We start from the raw sequence: 14459 nt of genomic DNA on the forward strand, positions 1-14459 counted from the left end.
TATAATTTTTACATAATCTTACATAAACTTCGAAATATTACAAATATTTTATTCTATGAAATATTTTAGTTTATGTAAAATTATGTTAACTATCTTTTAAATTATTCACTTTTAGCCATCTTACCCTTACAACCTTTTATAGTAAATATTGCAACAAATTGGTTTATATATATAATATATATATAACATCAGTTATTATTAATTGATGTTTACATTTATTTTTAGACTTACTAGAGCTCTAATGCTCCACATTTTTTGCAAAAACTGTTTATTCTACAGATTTCAAATATGCTTTTAAATGATGATTGAATATTTCCTTTTTTTAATTATTTTTATTATTATTTTTCAATCTCAATCAACTTTTATAACTTTATGCCAGCACGATACAAATACATGTGTCTTTATTTTTTTTATTATTTTCATTATTATTTTTCAATCTCAATCAACTTCTATAACCTTATGCCAGCAGGATACAAATACATGTATGTCTTTATTATTGTATCAACTCTTGTCTTTTCCATGTAACCATGTCTTCATAGTTTGAATTATCCCTTCATCTTCTCAATCTTTCGCAGAGATTTAATTAATTAAATACACTTCACACGAAATAAAGTTTGCTGGAAGATATACAGCAAACGATAACTGTAAAAACATGATTACGTGGAAAGAACAAGAGTTGGTACAGTAAAGGCAAGTAAGTAAGTACATGTAATGTATCGTATTGGCATAACGCTATATCCGCGGAGCAGATAATGTGGCTGTAGAGGTAGTCTGCAGTGCAGCTAATGTGGACGTAGATGTTGATTGAGATAATTGTCTAATATAAAATAGAATTTAAAAATTTAGTTTAAAAAGCTGTTGCATATATAAATAAAGTTTATTTTTTCTAAATTTGGAATATGTTTAATTAATTAATTTTTTAAGTTTATGTTTAATAAATTTTTTAAGTCTGTATTCAATAATTTTATTCATTTGATAAATACATGTATGTCTTTATTTTGATATGTTTAATATAATTAGAAATTCATTATTAATTAGATATGTAAACTATAAATTCATATATAATATTTGAAAATATATGTGAATATTTAAATTTTTATCTTTTCCTTCCTCTCCTTCAATCTCTTTAATATCAATATGTGTATGTGTGTACACGCGCGCACATTTGTACGTATTTATTTAATTATTGGATAGTTGAGAGTACTTAATTGATAAAAAATTATGACAATAATAATCCTTGTTTTTTTTCTTATTATTTACTCAGATTTTTTTGTCTATCTTATAAGATAAACACTTTAGAGATTGAATATTTCAAGTAAACTAATTGTAAGTAAATTTCACATTAATGCATATAGATGTTTAATCATGAATGTACTGAATAAGTACACAAGACGAACAGTGAGTGAGGGAGTGAGAATGAGAGAGTGTGTGTGTGTGTGCGTGTGTGTGTGAGAAAGAGAGAGAGAGAGAGAGAGAGAGAGAGAGAGAGAGAGAGAGAGAGAGAGTTAGCCAACATAACCCCGCACGCTGCCGATCATGAATGTACTAAATAAGTACACAAGACGAACAGTGAGTGAGTGAGTGAGAATGAGAGAGTGTGTGTGTGTGTGCGTGTGTGTGTGAGAAAGAGAGAGAGAGAGAGAGAGAGAGAGAGAGAGAGAGAGAGAGAGTTAGCCAACATAACCCCGCACGCTGCCGATATGGCGGAGCGCCACTATCGCCATCTGTTGTAAAACGTGCGAGATGGACAAAATTACCACTACATGCATCTTGCATGTGTTGTGTACGTGTGATATATGTGTGCGCATGTGTTGTATACGTGTGAATACGTGTAGCACGATACTACTATGTATGCGTGGTCGATGATGATAATGATGATGATAATGATGATGATAATGATGACGGGGACGTTTCTTAATAGAAATTTTTCATATTTCGACTTTGCATTTATATATCTCTGGTTACAAATCACGTAGAGCAGAAATAAAGACACTTTTATTATATAATTCGAACTCAATCTATCGATTAAGTCTAGTATAAACTCGATTGCTTCAGCCATTATTGAGGATTCAAAATATTATAAAGACTCAAATGTTCGACTCGCGTTAAGATACACGGTGTCTCCGCTACGCCCTTAACTGGTCGCGAGACACTACCGTGTCTCTTGATAATGCATCATCGTAGATTAGAAAGAATGCTTATTGTTGAAAAGATGTCGGATAAAATTTTATTTTAAAATAACAATTTCTGGAAAGAGGAAGTGAAAGAAAATTGAACAATGGTTTTAAAAGTACAAATATGATTTATATTTAAAATATTTTTTACAGAACAAAATTTATTTATTAATACTAAAATTCATATTATATATTGTTATGATTCGCTTGTTTTTTGTGAGTAAAAATTTTACGAAATAAGTGTATGATTAAACGATCGTTATATTCGCAATCTTCGGAAAAAAGAGCGAGAAACTGATTAAGATTATAGCCGCTACACATATAATATAAAAATACACAGCAGTATTGTCCGCAAGTCTTAGAAAAAATTCCTTGTAATTGTTGAATATTCCAACGATGGATGATAGAGTTTCGTCGAAGTCGGATGAGAAATCCTGGATACAAGGGGGGTAATCCGTAGCTGTCGAAGTAAGTGGCTGTGCCGTGTTCATCGAGGTAGAAGGCGATCCAATGTTCTCCAGGTCGATCGTGATTGTCGGTGTTAGCGACGATAGCCGTCGACCTCGTCCACACCCTCGGAACTCTGTCGGCTGCATAGACTCCAACATGTCTGGCATCTAGATGACGCAATGCTTGTAGAATTTCGCGAGAGTTCATTTTTTTGTCCCGAATACGAACGAGTGTACGGTATTATTTGAACAATACCAGTTTTTACCTCTTTCGACAATGCGTTTTCTTCTATCTTGAGTTGTTTTGAGAGGTTTTCAATGTCAGTTTGCGTCGAGATGGAAATTGTTTCGTTCTTGTTTCTATCCGTCAACGTCGATGACGGTTCAGAAATCACAAATCTCTCTTCTTCTTTTTCTATCTGCTGTTCGTTGTTTTGCTGATTTTTCTCCTCTATTTGTATTTTAGTTATATTCTCATTTACATCGCGAGAAACGGCGGCGTCGTATTTATCGTCGCTATCGTCGAAGGTAATTTCCCAACTTTCGTCAGAACTACAAGTAGCTTCGGTAGAGGTCGAAACGTTCTCGCAATTATTTTGCGCACTTAGCCAGCATTTTAATTTATAAGCATTGTATAACGCGCAATGAAAGGTTCCAAATTTTCGAATCCCGTGATGACCGCAATATTGTACGATATTCTCCTCATCCGGTAGATTTTTAAATGCTGGTGAGGTACCCTCCAAATTATTTATATCTCTGGAAAGTAAATTCCTCAAGTAGTTTGCTTTTTCGTTACCTCTGACGTAAACGCAGCGCGCGTGTCTTGCGATTTCGCGGAGATGCGAGGTAAAATATTTAAGATTAACTGAGCCGTCGAACCACTCGATACCGTGATAATTTCGTGAGAGCCAATTGTTTTCTCGTCTTGCTTTTGCGGGTAATTTTCCAAACGCGTATGGTGGCATCATAATCCAATGCTCGACAATCGGAGCATCGATTGCGACAACGGCGACTTCCTTCGCGATAAATTTATTGGCTTCATCGCGGAAACCTTGTATGTCGACGACTATGTCCATATTGTGAGATTTTCGTTGGTGAGGTACAAGCTCTTAGCGAAACGTGCGCGTTTGTTCGTGTCTCGTACAAAACTGAATTCATTCTAGCGCGTTACATAGTTTCCACTTCGTGAATAGGGTCATCGAAATTTCCAAAGGAAGAGGAGGGGGAAAATTTTCTAATCGCGTATTACATTACTGTGTATGAATACATGTTGGTGAACGAGTGTTAAAAGCTAACCGGAAAAATCGACGATAACTTGACGCGATGCGTCGATTTCTACGACATTATCGAATTCGGCGTAAACGATACAATTAATTGTTTCGGTGAGTGCCTTCTCGAATCTCACTTCTAACCGAAGACTTCCGTGTCTCACGAGATTCCAATGACCGGCGCAATTAGCAGATAGATCGGGTGTAAGATCAAAAGCGAATAACGTATATCCCCGAGAATAATCATCTCTACTTATAGAATTGCCCTCGTTCAAAAAATGGATACCCGTCCCTGAGAAGAGCGTATGATAAGCTTCGATGTAAAGCGGTTCGCGAGACGAGAAAACCGGTTGTAACGGTCTACTGGGTATTTGTGTACCGTCGACGTATAGCGAGAAGAAATTTATTCCGTAATTTTGGAAATTAAACGGATTCAATTTTCTGTCACCGTTAAACGCTTTATTATCGACGAAACCTACTATTATTCGTTTTGGTAATTGTCCCAGTATTACATTATCTAACGATTCACCCACAACCCCACTGTGAATCGTGAATGTTTTAATTTCAACTCTCGTAAGCGGATACTTGGCGGTAACTTTGCTCAGCATTCTAGCATGCGCTAGTAATACTCCGGAACTTATTTTCGCTCTTCTCACCATTAGGCTTGCATCGAGTATACGAATTTTCGACGTGCAATTAGTTTCTATGAAACAAAACGTATCTTTCGAGCGCACGAGTCTCAACCGCACCTCGACGCCATTAATTAAGAATTTGTCCTGATTGAAAACGTCGCAATGGAGGTGACCTATAAGATCTAGCGCGCGCCCTCCGCGTATGTAACGAGCTCGTCTCGCTATAGCGGTATTGCCTTCCGCTCCTACTGTATCGTCCATGTGACCGGGTGTATCCGCATCCCATAAGCACGAGGTTAGATGGGAAGTTTTTGCGGGTGATGAATAATTTAACAACGCTTCGATGTACGCGCGGTACGCATAAGCGTTGTTTGGAGGCGACACGAGCTTTTGATTGAAATACACGTCGATTTGATTGAAGATGGAATGAAGAAAATGATTTACGGGGCCCACGTTGACGGCGGATCCGGTGGCGAGACCGGGTAGCGGCTCGGTTTCTACACGTACCCGAAGACTTAGTAACGTGTGTGTGAGATCTAAATATTCTTCTCCGTGACCCGGGATGACGAATTCTAGCGGGGAGTCGTCCGAAGGCGATGTCACGGGTTTGTAATAAATCCATTGCGAACTTTCGATGCTAGTTTGCGTGGGCGGTAAAGAGAAGAGATCGAGCTCGCTCTTTAAACACTCGCTCGAGTGTGTGTGAAGAAATGACATTTTTTTCTTTCACCGCTTGCTCTACCAACGTTATTGTCACGAACAAGCGTATTTAGAATAATGGCGATTATGAAAATATATCGTATACTGTACGCTTTTTACCGCTATTAGCTTTACGCCGTTTCGCGGACAACTTGAGTCTTTTTACAGTCGAGCGATTTTTCCTCGTATTATTTTTAGTTTTTTTTGTATTTGTTCTTTTTTTCCCACGCGACTTGATTTTCGATAAACTTTTTTTCTTATTTGTCTTACGACGTTTACGCGATGCGGTTACCGAGGATTTAGCGACGTGAGTCTTAAGCCTGCCGAAAGGAAACTGCGCTACATGAATTTTTTCATCCGATTTATATCCCCTACCTTTTATTAGACTACTTATTTTTTCCCTAGCTTTTCTCTTAAGATTGTCACGCGATTGTTCAAAACGATGCTTGACAGCTACCTTTAACGGCATTTTATTTCAACATCCTCGATTATATTAACCCCGGCGCGCAAAGCTTCTTTACCCACTGCCCCTAGTCCTCTAGTTAAATAAGGCAATACGCGTCTGAACATTCCTCCGAGAAAACTACCTATTCCATGACCTCGTTGATAGGGTGAACCGACAAAAACTCTTGGAATTCCACCGCCGCGAGTTCCACCGTTTTGTAATCCGTTATAATACTCCGAATAATAATCCATATTAATGAACAAAATCCTTCTTTCTTATCAAAAAAATCTTTACAGAGTATTTTTAAAAATCTAATCGATACGTTTAAAATGTAAAGTCACCGTTAACGTGCCGGGTTTTCAAAGGTAATTTTCCAAATGTTTTAATCTTTTTCAATCCGGGAAATTTTTAACGACCGGGTAAATCGGAGGTGAGAAAAAATTTTTTAAATTCTTTCCATATTCGAACCCCCCCCCCCCTGGCAGGCCCTTTTGGGGAGAAGGGGGGTTTTTGGGCAATGCCTTTTTGTGGTTCGAAATTTCCCCCAAAAAAACAACAGTTTACGGGGAATACCCCGCCAAAAACACGCTTCAAAAACTATAGAACCCCGCGAGTACCCATTTCTCAAAAAACCCGAGTTGAAAAAAAATTAAGTGATTTTTTTGGAAAAATTTTAGTTCGTGGAAAAAGAACAAATGACTTCCCCCCTTGGAGCGTTATAAAAAAACCAAAAACCGATCTTTGAAAAAGCATCGGAAAAATGCATATTGAATCGTTGCAAACCCGGGCCGCGGGGAAAAAAAAATATACCCCCTGAAATTTTTTTCTTGCCCAAAGAATGGGGGAACCGGCTTTTTTGCCACGAAATTTAAAAATCTGGAACGAGCTTTTCCATTTTTATAAAGTTTTTGATTTTTGGTTTTCCTTTCGAATTTAAACCCCTCACTTTTTATTTTTTCTTAATTAGGGCGTTCGAGAAACGAGTATTTTTTCCCGTTACTAAAAAAGGTTATTAGGGGGGTTTCCCAAAACGCGTTTTCCCATCCCCGGAAGTGCAGGAGAGGTTTTCCGAAATAAAAAGGGGGTTTTTTATTGGGGGGAATAGGTTATGCTATTTTGGAAGAAAAGGGAAAAAATTTATCCCCCTCTTTCAAGAATGAAATTTTCAACGGGTACCCGGATTTTAAATTTAAAGGAAACCCTTCCAGCAAACAATAATTTTTATTTTCCCCGCGTCCCTTTTTTTTTATCAACGACGGTAAATTCCTCGTGGTAAGTCTTAAAACCGGGCAATTCTTTTTCGAAAAAAAATTCCTCATAATTTCACCCAAAAAACCCACTTAATTAATCCGGGGGTTTTTTTCCCATTCGAGAACTCGATAATTGAAAAAATCCCTCGTCCATTCCCTGTACCTTTTCAAAGGGTTTTTTGCTCTACTGGGGGACAGATCTTTCCGGGATTTACCCTTTTTTCGCCCCCGCTTCTTTTCTTTCTTTTTTTCCCATCTCGTTTCTTTTTACACGCGGTCACTTTTTTCTGCGAAAAGGGGGGTTGCATTTTTGATGGGGAATGACGATATGTTTGTAAGGTAACAATATTTTAAAACAAAAAAGAACGACGTGTTTTTTTAGCGAAAAAAAAACCCCCCAATCCGCCCTTTTGAGTGTTCAAAAAATCGCCACTATAACTTTTAAATGGGGATTGCGCGTTAGCAAAACGGAGGTTTTTTTTTTTAAAAAATTTTGTACGGGGGGGGGATAAATTCTTTGCCTTTGTCGGTCTGAAGATACAGGGTCACCCTCGTTTTTCAAAATATTTTTTAAAGGTTTTTTACCGGTGCTTTTTGTCACGGGGTTTTTAAAACAAATTTCTAAGCAATCGAAACCTTTTAAAGAAAGAAAACCTAAAAAGCTCTTGAGATTTCAAGATCGTTAAATGGTTTTCCCCTAAAACAGTTTTTTCTTATAAAAAAAGGGAAATTTTGGACCGGTGGGGGGTGTAATCCGTGTTTAACCCCCCGAGCTTTTTTTTCGGGGGAAAACGGTTTTTAAGGCCGCGATAAATTGCCACCGCAGGGAGCCTGCAAAAGGAGGGTTTTAATAAAAATTTTTGAATTCCATAATTTTAGATTTTTCCCAAGGAAAAACCCCCTTTTCTTTGACGGAAAAAATACTTATTGGAATTTTAAAATTCGTCCCGTCGTCGTCGCCCCTTTTCCCCCCGGGGATAAAATTGGTACTCCTTGGTTTTCGAAAATCACGAAGTTTCCCCTTTTTGTTTTTGGGGTGTTTTTTTCCTTTTTCCCCCACCCTTTTTTCATCGCGGGCGTGCTTTTTTTTGGGGTTTTTAAAATTTTCCCCTCGCAGCACGAAAAAAAAAAAAGATAATTTTTGAAGTCCCCCCTTTATACTTTTTTCCACTTTCGCCCTCGCGCCCTGGGTTTTTAAGATTCAAAATACGCCACATCCCCCCCCTGGGCCCGGAAAAAAGGGGGTTCCCGGGGTCCGTAGGGAAATTTTAGTTTTTTTTTTCCCCTTTTCAAATTTTTCTGGGTAATTTTTTTCAAAAAAATTTTAAAATCGGCCCCCCCGAAAAAAAAAAAATTTCCCCGGTTTTGCCCGCGGCAGTCTTTCTTTTTTTCCCCAAAAAAAAATTTAAAAAAATTTTTTTTTTTTGCTCTTTCCTTTTTAAATTGAAAAATTTTTTTTTTTTTTTCCCAATTTTTGACGAAAAAAAATAACAAAGAATCCCCCCCCTTTTTTTTAAATCTCCAAAAAAACCCGGGGAAAAATATACCCCAGTATGGAGAAATAAGATGGGAAAAAAACCCCCCCCTTTTTAAAAACCAATTTTTTTTTCCCTTTTAAAATTTTTCAAATTATTTTTTTGGGGGCAAAAAACCGGGGGAGGGTTTATGCTAGGGGGCTTTTTTTTAAAAACTACCGAAAAGCGGTATTTTTCCCTTTTAAAGGTATTAAAAAAAAAAACCTTTTAAAAACCCCTTTAAATGAGATTATTATCAAAAAAAATTTTAAAAGGGGGTGTTTTTTTTTTTTTTTTTAAGAAACAAAATTTTTTTTCAAAAGATTGGGGTTTTTTCTTTCCCCGATAATGTCAGTTTTTTTTTCCCCCCCCGTCGGAGGGAATTTTCACGGGACTTTTTGGGGGCCCGGGTTTTCGTTTTTTTTTTTTTTTTTTTTTCCCATCGCGGTAATTGAACGGTGAAAAGTCTTTTTGGGGAATACGAGTTTTTTATCCCCCTTTCCGCCTTTTTTGACGATCTACGGGGAAATGGGGGGCGAATGCAGCTTATCTTTGGGGAAAAAACCGGCCCCCAAAAAATGTTTTTAATTGGAGTCGTTGTTTTAAAAATGGGAAAAAAAAACCCCCCGTGGGGCTTGGGGGGGTAGCGTCGTATTTAACCTTTTTCCCTTTTAAATTAGGATCGCCCGGGAAATTTATTTGGGACGCGAAAAATTCCAAATTTGCGCGCGAGGGGGGGGTTTTTGAAAATACTAAAAAATTTTAAAAATTGAGGATTGTGGGCGTTGTCCGCGTCCCTGAGGGAAAAATTTTTTGGGAAAAATGAGAAAAACAAAAAATTTCCCCTTAGGTTGGTTCCCTTTTTTAGAAAACAGATCTCCGAAAACCCATCGCACGTAAGATTTTAAAGTCGCGTTATCAAAAATTTGGGGTTTTAGTGGACGTAAGAAAAATTTTTCCCCGGGGGGGGGAAAACCCCCCGTAAAATTTCATTATTTTTTTTTCGAGTTTATGGGAACGTTTTCCCCCAAAAACGTTTTTTTTCTTACCAAACCTTCTCTTCTCTTTTTTTTTAATCGCATTGCGGGTTTTTTGAGGGAAAATCTTGCCTTTTCGGCGTAAAAAAAAAAAATTTTTTCCCCGCCCCGATTTTGGCCCCGTGGGGAAAAATAACGAAAAAAGGTTTTCAAAAAAATCTTTTTTCCCCTTTTTTCCCGGGGGCCCGAAAGGACGAAAAAACCCCCCCAAAAGGTTTTTTCCCAAAGCGTACACCCTTTCCCCCCCAAAAGGAACGCGATTTTCCCCCATTTTTTTTTACAATCCTAAATAAAAAAATTTAATCCGGCGCTTTTTTAAAAAAAAAATTAGGTAAAACCGTCCTTTTTTTTAAAAATTTTTAAATTTTAAATCATAGTAAAAAATGATTTACCGGGGGGGAAAAAGTTTTTCGCGCCCCGGGGCCCCAACCCCCGGGGCCCGGTTTCCATGCTGTGCTAGCAAATAGCGCCGATCGGGGACGAGCCCCGGGGATCAGCTGATGAGCCCCGGGTTACCCAAAAAATCCCCGTAAGGGATGAGACCGGGTTACGCCCCGAAAAAAACCCCGGGCCCCCCGAGCGTACGTTGCGTGAAGTTTTTAAAAATCAAATTTTTCTTGGTGGGGAGTTTTTCGAAAAAGGGGCCCCAGTAAATTTCCCCGGGAATGAAAAAAATTTTAAATTTTAAAAATTGTACGTAACAAAAATTTTTTTAAAAAATTTAAAATTTTTTAAAATTTTAAAATTTTTTTAGAAAAAAAAAAAAATTTTTTAAAAAATTTTTTTTTAAAAAAATTTAAAAATTTTACAAATAAAAAAAAAATTTTTTTTTTAAAAGGGGTTAAATTTTAAATTTTTAAAATAGGATGGGGAAAAATATTTTTTTTTTAAAAAATATAAATTTTTTTTACTGAAAAATATTTTTTATTAAAAAAATTAAAAATTTTTTTATTTAATTTACAAAAAAAAATTTTTTTTTTATTTCTTTTTAAAAATTTACCCTCTTTCCCCAGTTAAAATATTCCTTATCCTTTTTAATATAAAAAAAAAATTAAAAAAAAAGGGTATTTTTTAAAAATCCGATTTTTTTAAAAATTTGTATAAAAAAAAATTTTTAAAAATATTTTTTAAAATTTTTTTTATTTTTTTAAATTTACACTTTTAAATTAAAATTTTGGATTTTTTATGCAAGTGGGGGGGAAAAAAAACGGTATCTTTCCCCAAAAAAATAGAAAGGGGTAAGAGGAGAAACCCCAAAAACATTGTTTCGAAAAAAAAACCCTAAGGAAGAAAAAATCCGGGGTTTTTTAAAACTTCCCCTTTTTTTTAAAAAAACAGGTTTTTTTTATTTTTTTTTCGCAAAAATTATTTTTTAAAACGTGAAATGCGGGGTTTGGGGGAATGGCTTTTTAAAAAGAAGATTATCGATTTTCCCCCAAGGGGAAAAACCCCCTTCAAAACCCTTTTTTCCCCCCGGGGGCCTTTCCCCTTTCCCCTTTCCCCCCTTTTTTTTCTTTTTTTTCTCTTTCTTTTCCAAAAAAAAAAAATTTTTAATTTTTTTTTAAAAAATTTTTAAAAAACGGGTTTTTAAAAATTTTTGGGTTTAACCCTTTTTTTTTTCAAAAAAACGCCCCCTTTTTTCCTTGGGTTTTGGAAAACCCCCAAAAAGTTTTAAAATTTTTTTGGCCCCCGGGGGACGAACGTTGGGTTTTAAAATAACCCCCTTTTCCGTAGGGTGCGAGTTATCCGTATGTCCCTAAAAAATTAAAACCCGGGCGGTTCGTATTCCTTTTTGGGGGTCCGGACTTTCAAAAAATTTTTAAACCGGGGGGCGTAAAATAAAAAGGCTTTTTTTAATTTTTCTAAAAATCCCCCCAATTTTAATCGCGCTTTGCCCTCGGTAACCCTATTAAAAATTAGTAAAAAGGGGAAGGTAAAAAATTTCCTCTTCTCTTTGTCGAAAAAGAAAACCCCAAATCACCTTTTTTTGTTTACAGGGAAAAATTCGGTTATTTCCCCCTTTTTGGGGGTATTTTTCCCCAAAAAAATTAAGGGGTTTTTTTGTTTTACAATAAGGGATTTTTTAAAATTTTTTTCGGTTTACCAAATTTCCCCCAAAAAAAAATTTAAGCATAATTTCCCCCCGAGCGAAAACCCCGGGTTTTTGTGCAAAATTTTTTTTTTCAAAAACATTCCCTTTTACTTCCTCATCCCCCCGGATTGGAAAACCCCCTTTAAAAAAAAGTTTTCGGCAAAAATTGCTGGGCCCTCCGAGTTTTGCTTTAATTGTAGAAAGGGAAAATTTTTGGGATTTCCGTAAAAAACCCCCCCGGGCCCCTACCGGTTTTTTAAAGATGATGTTTTTATTGCCAAAAAAACACAACCCCCGTACAAAAAAAACCCTTTTCGAAATTTCTTTTTTTTTAAATTTGCACGGTATCCCCTTTCCCCCCCGAATTTGCGTTCGTAGCTTCGTGAGTACACCCCCAAAAAGAGGGAAAAGTTTGCAGCAACTACGACAAAAGCAAATAATAAAATTTTCCCGAAAGGGGTTTTTGGGAATTTTTGGGTGAAAAAAAATCGGGGGGGGGGAAAAATCCCCTTTCTCGCAAAAAACCCCCCCCACTGGGGAAGGGGAAAAATTTTTCCCGGTTTTTTTCCATTTAATTTTCCCCCCAAAACCCCACCTACGTATTTGGGGGGGACCAATCGGAAAAAACACCGGGGGGCCAAACACAAAAGGATTTAAAAGAAACCCCCCATCCCCGTAAAGTATTTTTTTTACCCGTGGCCCCGTAAAAACGTTACGTTTTCCCCCCGCGGCCGCCGGAAAATGAGTCTCGGGGACGGCGGTTTTTTTGTTTCATTTTTTGTCGATGGAAAAACGCCATCTCGACATTTTCATTCATTGCATAAAGTCGCATTCCCATTTTTTCCCAAAAAAAAACCCTAAAAATTTTCCCCTTCCCAAGCAAATGGGGGGGTTTAAAAGGGTGTTGTTTGGGGGAATCCCCCTGTATTTTAAGATCGTCAAAGGGATTTTTCGGCGAAATTTCCCCAAAACATTTGGACAACCCTGCCAAAAAACCCCAACCCCGGGGAAAAAATAAACGGAAAAAATTTTTTTGGGTTTTTTTTTTTCTACCCAACTTTGTAAACCACGGGGGAGCGTTTTATGCGTAATCGATTTTTTTCGAAGGCGACCGTAGGAAAAATATGATGGCGAGTCCCGCTCCTTTTTTTTTAAAACAAAATTTTCCCCCAAAGGCGGAAAAGATATAAACCCCGCGGGGGCCCCCGGGGGTTTTAAAAAAATTTGGAAACGAAAAATTGCCGACGTAAACCCTCGGGTTTTTCCCCCAATCCCAAAAAGTCCCCTGAAGTTCGCCCCCAAAATTTTTAAACCCCCCATAAAAGTTTTCCCCTTTGGGGATTTGGGAAAGAAATTTTTTAAATAAAATTTTCCCCCCCCCCTTTTACAAAAAAATTCTAAAACGCCACGTTTTTCCCCCCAAAATTATTAAATACTAAAATTACCATTTTTGGGTCTTGTTCGCTATTTTTCCTCCCCTTCTTCTTTTTTTTTCCCTTTTCCACCCAGCAGGGGCCCCTTAAAAATTTTTTTTTCGGGGGGGGAATTTTTTCCCCACGGGGGGGGGTTTGGGAATCTTCCCGGGGTTTTTCTGACCCTTTTTTCCCTTTCCCCCCCCACTTCCCCACCCGTGGAAAAAAATTTATTAACCAAAAAAAATTTAAAAAATTTTTTCCCCCTTTCTTTTTAATTTTTTTTTTAATAAATTTAAAATTTGGGTTTTTTTTAATAATTTTGTTAAGTTCATTCCCTTTTAATCTTTTTTAAAACCGGGGGTTTTTAAATTTTCCCCCGCCCCCGGGGTTTTAATTTTTTTCCCCGGGGAAAAAAAGGAAATTTTGGGCGGGGGTTTTGGGGGGAAAGAAAATTTCCCAATAAAAATTTTTTTTTTAAATTTAAAAAAAAAAAAAAATTTAAAAAAAGGAGAAGATTAAATATAAAAAGAAATTAAAAACCTTCCTTTCCCCAAAAACCCCCGCCCCCTTTTTTTTTTCTTTTTTTTCTTTTACGAAAAAGTGGCGTTTTTTTTTTTTTCCCTCTTCCAACCCCTTTTCCCCTTTTTTTTTTCCCCCCTTTTTTTTCCGTCTTCCCTTTTTCTTAAATTTGTTTGTTATTTCCCTTTTCTTCCAAAAAAATTTTCCCCCCCCCTCCTCCTCCTCCTCCCCTCCCCTTTTTCCCCCTTTTCCCCCCTTTCCCTTTTTCTTCCCAAATCGTGTTTATTTTTCCCTTTATTTCCCCCCCCCAGTTTTCGCTCCCCACCACCCCTTTTCATTTTTTCCCCCTCCCCCCAAAATTTATCGGGCCTTAAAAATTTTTTGTATTTTAATAATTTAAAAAAATTTTTTTTTGAAAATAAACACTGTAAATATTTTTCTTTTCTTCTTTCAACGGAAAAAAAAATTTGGGGCCCCCTCAAAGAACGGCTTACTTCGCGAACCCCGCACCTCTTCCCCGTCCCTTTTTACTTTTGGGTAAAAAAAAAAACCCCGGGGGGTTTCCCCCCCCCCGGGGGTTAAAAAGAGGGGGCACGGCCCTTTTGGAAATTTTTTTTTTTTTATTTTTAAAAAAACCCTTTTTTTAAAAAAAAGTTTTTTTAGGGGGCGATTTTTTAAAAATTTTAAAAAAGTTTTTAAAAAAAAAACGGAAAAGGGGGGGCGAAAAAAACCGCTCGTCGTCTTCTATTTTTCCCCTTTAAACTAAATGATACGGGGGGGTTTTTCTAGGAACCCCCCCCAAAAACCGGGGTTTTTGTAACGCGTTTTTACAAGGGGGGTACGAAAGCTAAAGTTTTTTGCGTTTTAAAAAATTTTTGGGGGGGTTTTTAAAATTTTTTTTTAAATTTTAAAAATTTTTAAAAAAAAAATTTTTAAAAAAACCATTTTTTCTTTCCCCCGGGGAA

General features: G+C 36.8%; 2 protein-coding genes across 2 annotated transcripts; both read right to left on the reverse strand.

The window, feature by feature from the left end:
* Positions 1-2588: 2588 nt before the first annotated feature.
* Positions 2589-3797, reverse strand: LOC146719777 (uncharacterized). The gene has a single exon (XM_085489558.1). It carries the CDS (start codon positions 3697-3699, stop codon positions 2716-2718), a length of 984 nt encoding a protein of 327 aa, XP_085345684.1. The 5' UTR covers positions 3700-3797; the 3' UTR covers positions 2589-2715.
* Positions 3798-3914: 117 nt separating this feature from the next.
* On the reverse strand, positions 3915-5240 carry LOC146719778 (uncharacterized protein F54H12.2-like). Its single transcript, XM_085489559.1, has one exon. The coding sequence runs from the start codon at positions 5238-5240 to the stop codon at positions 3915-3917; it is 1326 nt and encodes a 441-aa protein (XP_085345685.1).
* Between the last annotated feature and the right edge of the window lie 9219 nt (positions 5241-14459).

This window comes from Nylanderia fulva, unplaced genomic scaffold (genome assembly GCF_048542155.1).
Source record: "Nylanderia fulva isolate GAGA-0341 unplaced genomic scaffold, ASM4854215v1 Scaffold87, whole genome shotgun sequence".
Classification (NCBI taxonomy): Eukaryota; Metazoa; Arthropoda; class Insecta; order Hymenoptera; family Formicidae; genus Nylanderia; species Nylanderia fulva.

Bases quoted from the DNA above. Each gene is read 5' to 3' on its own strand.
- LOC146719778 (XM_085489559.1), bottom strand. From the start codon at position 5,240: ATGTCATTTCTTCACACACACTCGAGCGAGTGTTTAAAGAGCGAGCTC.
- LOC146719777 (XM_085489558.1), bottom strand. From the start codon at position 3,699: ATGGACATAGTCGTCGACATACAAGGTTTCCGCGATGAAGCCAATAAA.